Source organism: Mustela nivalis, assembly GCF_964662115.1.
Source record: "Mustela nivalis genome assembly, chromosome: 5".
Taxonomy (NCBI): domain Eukaryota; kingdom Metazoa; phylum Chordata; class Mammalia; order Carnivora; family Mustelidae; genus Mustela; species Mustela nivalis.
The window spans coordinates 155,830,057-155,834,231 of record NC_139024.1 but is presented as its reverse complement, the minus strand read 5'-3'; the positions used below and the strand labels follow the sequence as shown (position 1 = coordinate 155,834,231).

General features: G+C 41.7%; 1 protein-coding gene across 1 annotated transcript; it reads right to left on the bottom strand.

Annotated features, from left to right (window-relative positions):
* Nucleotides 1-1,676: 1,676 nt before the first annotated feature.
* Nucleotides 1,677-2,576, bottom strand: LOC309864179 (putative vomeronasal receptor-like protein 4; the record flags this gene model as incomplete). Its single annotated transcript, XM_082729482.1, has 1 exon — nt 1,677-2,576. One exon carries the CDS (start codon nt 2,574-2,576, stop codon nt 1,677-1,679), a length of 900 nt encoding a protein of 299 aa, XP_082585608.1.
* Between the last annotated feature and the right edge of the window lie 1,599 nt (nt 2,577-4,175).

Here is a 4,175-nt window from a genome sequence, read left to right as displayed (position 1 = left end):
TCTCTTCTTCATAATTAACTTTTAAATGCTATTCTCATTTTCATTTCCGAGCTCTCCCATACCTCCTTTTGGGTCAATTACCAGTGACCAGTTCAGGGAGTGCTTATTTTGCCCTGTTCTCTATGACAGAAAAAGATGTCATCAGAAAGTTATGGGACTAAGATAAGTAGCATAGTCTGGCTTTAAGCACGCACAGTTAGATCAGGAAGTTAAGCTTCTATACATATTACAATATAATATAATAACCTAAATAAGTTATTTAAAACTGTGTTGACACAAAACCAAAGGGACGTTTAGTAGAGAAGTAAAAACTCAAATGTCTGCAAGGGCAATCAAACAGATATGGTACAGGCATTCTTAAAAATGAGATGGAAAATGTGTATATCACTTCAAATTTTTGCATTATAAAAGATGTAGAATCAGTAAAAGAGCATCCGGTATTTTTCCAAAACAGTTTGAGAATATATCTTATGGCCAGAATGATGAATTCTACCCAAATACATATTTGGGTTCCAATTTAAGAAAAATATAGGCCAAATTTCCTATTCAAATTACTGTAGAAACTGAATTATTGTGTAGCTCTCTGATGGGACACTAGTATGAGGCTGGAATACTGGCAATGTCAGGGCACTAACAAATGTGTCTCGAAACAAGCCACACATTATTTTCAAAATTAAATTTTTATTCATCTTTTTTATTTTTAGAAATTTTTTTAAAGATTTTATTTATTTATTTGAGAGAGAATGAGTGAGAGAGAGGAGAAGGTCAGAAGCAGACTCCCCAGGGAGCTTGGAGCCCGATGTGGGACTCGATCCCGGAAGTCGGGGATCATGACTTGAGCGGAAGGCAGTCGCTCAACCAACTGAGCCACCCAGGCGTCTATTCATCTTTAAAAAGCTATATTCAAAGATTTTAATGACTCAGAAAATACAGAAAGATGCAAAAGGAAATTGTACTTACTTGTTTCATTTACCCTGTTTCTCTGAAACCAAGTAATACTGCTTTAACTTTCCTTTGCACTCATGCAGAAAAGGATATAAGATCAAGTAAAAATACTCCATTCCATTTTTGAGTGCCATTGCTTTTGAATTCCTGTCTTTTGTTAATTACAAACACACCTTGTACATCATTCCATTTAATATATGTTGAACTCACCCATTCTTTCAGAAGCTCAATAAAATTCCTTTGTATGGCTGGATCCTCTAGGATATTTCCACATAGCCAGCAAAAGAGCCTACTTGCTGGAAATTTAGTTCATGATTTTTAAAAGCTGCTGCAATGCATAATAATCCTTATACTGCAATTCCCATATGAGCAATCCCCCTAGAAGTGAAACTTACAAGTCAAAGAGAAAATACATTAACATTTTGAAGGAATTTGCCAAATTCTTCTCCTTCCCGGAGGAAGTTTGGTAGAGAAAGAGGCATCTTACAAGCAGGAACTCTGGAATTGGCTTACCCTTCCCGAGGGGAGCAGGATGGACAGAAGAAGGTTAAGTCGCAGAGGTCATTATGATCTCCTACCTGTGTCAGCTCAGGGCTACTGGTCACCAGCTTTGTTGTATAACATCATACTTTAATTTTTGAAGCTACGCTTCATTTTTTTTTAACTCACTGGCATAAAATGTCTTATTTGAAACTTGCTATTTGAGGGATCAAGGAAATAGGGATCAAGTCTTAATGAAAGTGCCAGCATTTAGCCAGATGTGCATCTCTGTGAATCAGCACAAACGGGCTAACAGTTGCATAACCGAGGGTTAAAATTTCTAGAATGAATAATATTAGGAACTTACTATTAAAGAAAGAGTTTAAATATAAAGAAATAATACAATCTGTCCAATAAAAGAAAAGAAAACAAAGCATCAGCAGGAGAACACTGTGAGCAGCTCTTATCTCAGGGGGTTTGTGGTAGAGAACCTTGGATTTCTGCAGGTAGCGGGCATGCTGGTGGTGCCTATGGAGAACGCATACCATGTAGACACTGGCCCAGCCCATCAGACTCAGAAAGAGGATGTCACGCAGGGTCATGAGAATGAGAAAAACCCACTTCATCATCTGGTTTGCTGGTAGGAAATAACAGTAGCTGCCCCTTTGACCAACCTGTGATCTGTTTAGGCTGTTGATGTTTTTGATGTAATAGAGTAAGTTCATGCTGACCAAGGAATTGAGTATCCACAAGAAGGGGAAAAAGGGAAGGATATACCATGTGGATGCTGGCTTGAAGGTGGCACGTGCAGAGGCTCTGGGGCTGATGGTGATGGCCTGGACCACAGTCAGGAAGCTGGTGGTGCTGATGGAGAGACCCCGGGCCACCCGCTCCAGGTACACAAAAAATTTACAGCCTACACCATCCGGGAAGTTTCTCAAACCAAAAGTGTCTATTGTTTTTAGCATTACCTTGGAAAAAAGGTTTATGATATTTGTAAAAGCCAAGTGGATGAGAATTAGATGTGTAGATTTCTTTTTAGTGTCCCAAAAGAATATGTACATATAATTCACAGCAACAAAGACATTCCCCACAATGCCAGGTCCAATTACAAAGAGGAATATTGTTCCTTTAATAATCATTGGAAACATTTCTTACTTCACGGGCAGAAACTCTTGGATCTATCAAACACCTCTTGAAGAAAGCAACAGTGATGATGATATGTGTCTGCAAAGAATAATGCACATCAGAGGGCTTCCCTGGTGTGTCAGGGACACTGAGCCATGAGTCAGGATATGTGCAATGGAGAAGGTGTTGTCCAAAGATCTCTATTTCTGTCCTTCTGGGCACTGACTGTGGGTGATTCTATGAGCCTGAAATACAGTTTTGTGTATGAGCAAACAACAATCTAAATTTGCAACTAAGAATTTTTTCTGTGCTCCATCCCAGCAAGACAACCCGCTTGTTCAAATCCTTATGTATTTCACAAACGTTTAATCTCAGCATGTGCGGAAATGAACCAAAACGTCCCCCAACCTGATGTCACTCCGTGTTTTCTACTGTCTCGTGTGATGTTACCATCAGGCAACTCCACAAAAGTCTGGGTTTTCTTAACCTCCCCACGCCCTATACCCCACAACCCCTTAATAACCCCTCTTGCTTCCACTGAGCACTGAGCCTGTCTCATCTGTCACCACGCCCCTTCTTTTGTTCAGCATGCAACGCGTACCTCAGTTTGATTAGTATCACAATTTCCTCGCTTGTCTCCTGATTCCAGTTGTTTTTCTGTGGGTTTTCTTTGAGTTGGGGGACGCAGAGGAAAGGAGAGAGGAAAGGCAGGTTGGGGAAAGGCAGAGGGAGCGAGAGAGAATCATAAGTAGACTCCACACTCAGCATGGAACCCGATGCGGGGCTGAATCTCAGGACCCTGAGCTCACGATCTGAGCCAAAATCGAGAGTCATGCACTCACCCACTGAGCTACCTGAGCACCCCTACCAATTCCAATCTTTATATCTCTGATACATACATCTTAATATTTCCAGAGCTGTCTTTCAAAACCCCAAACGTTCTCTGTATGTTCATTGTTAAAATTTCCAGTGAGTTTTCCTAGTTTTCAAGATCAACTGAAGCTGCATAGATCCCAACTTTTAAATGCTCCTCAGCCAGAAACTTCCAGAAACCGGCCTGTGGGCTGCCCAAACTCAGATCTATGACTTGCAGCAGCCTGGGCAGCCTGGGGGACCTTGGATTGCTGCCAGCGAGGGTGTTTATAGGAGGTCTGAGTCCCACTGAGGAATCGGAGGGGACACTAGGCAAAGCCTGGATTAGTTCAGGATGTTTGACATCTCCCAAAAGGTTAGCAAAGCTAATCATGAGGACCTGGGGGCTGCCGGGAGACAAGGGCAGTTCCTGAATGAGGGATCCCCAAATTTGGGGACATACAGTGAAGGGAGTTAGTACATCCTTGGGAAGAAAAGAGTGTCCACTGAAACACAGGTTCACTATGCCATTTCCTAGCTGCTGATGAACCTGTGGAGAAATGATTCAGGCGAGTGGGTCCGTGTGACCGATATCAATTCTCTGAACCTGACTGACACTACAAGTGATTTGATCCTTATCAGTCCAAGCCGACTGTCATGCTTCCGGGCCGGAGTAAGAATTCCTCTTTCACTACTAAGCTTTGAACCTCACTTCACAGGTAGACATTTCTAGAGAACCACTGAGTATTTCCCCACAACCAAAGAAACCA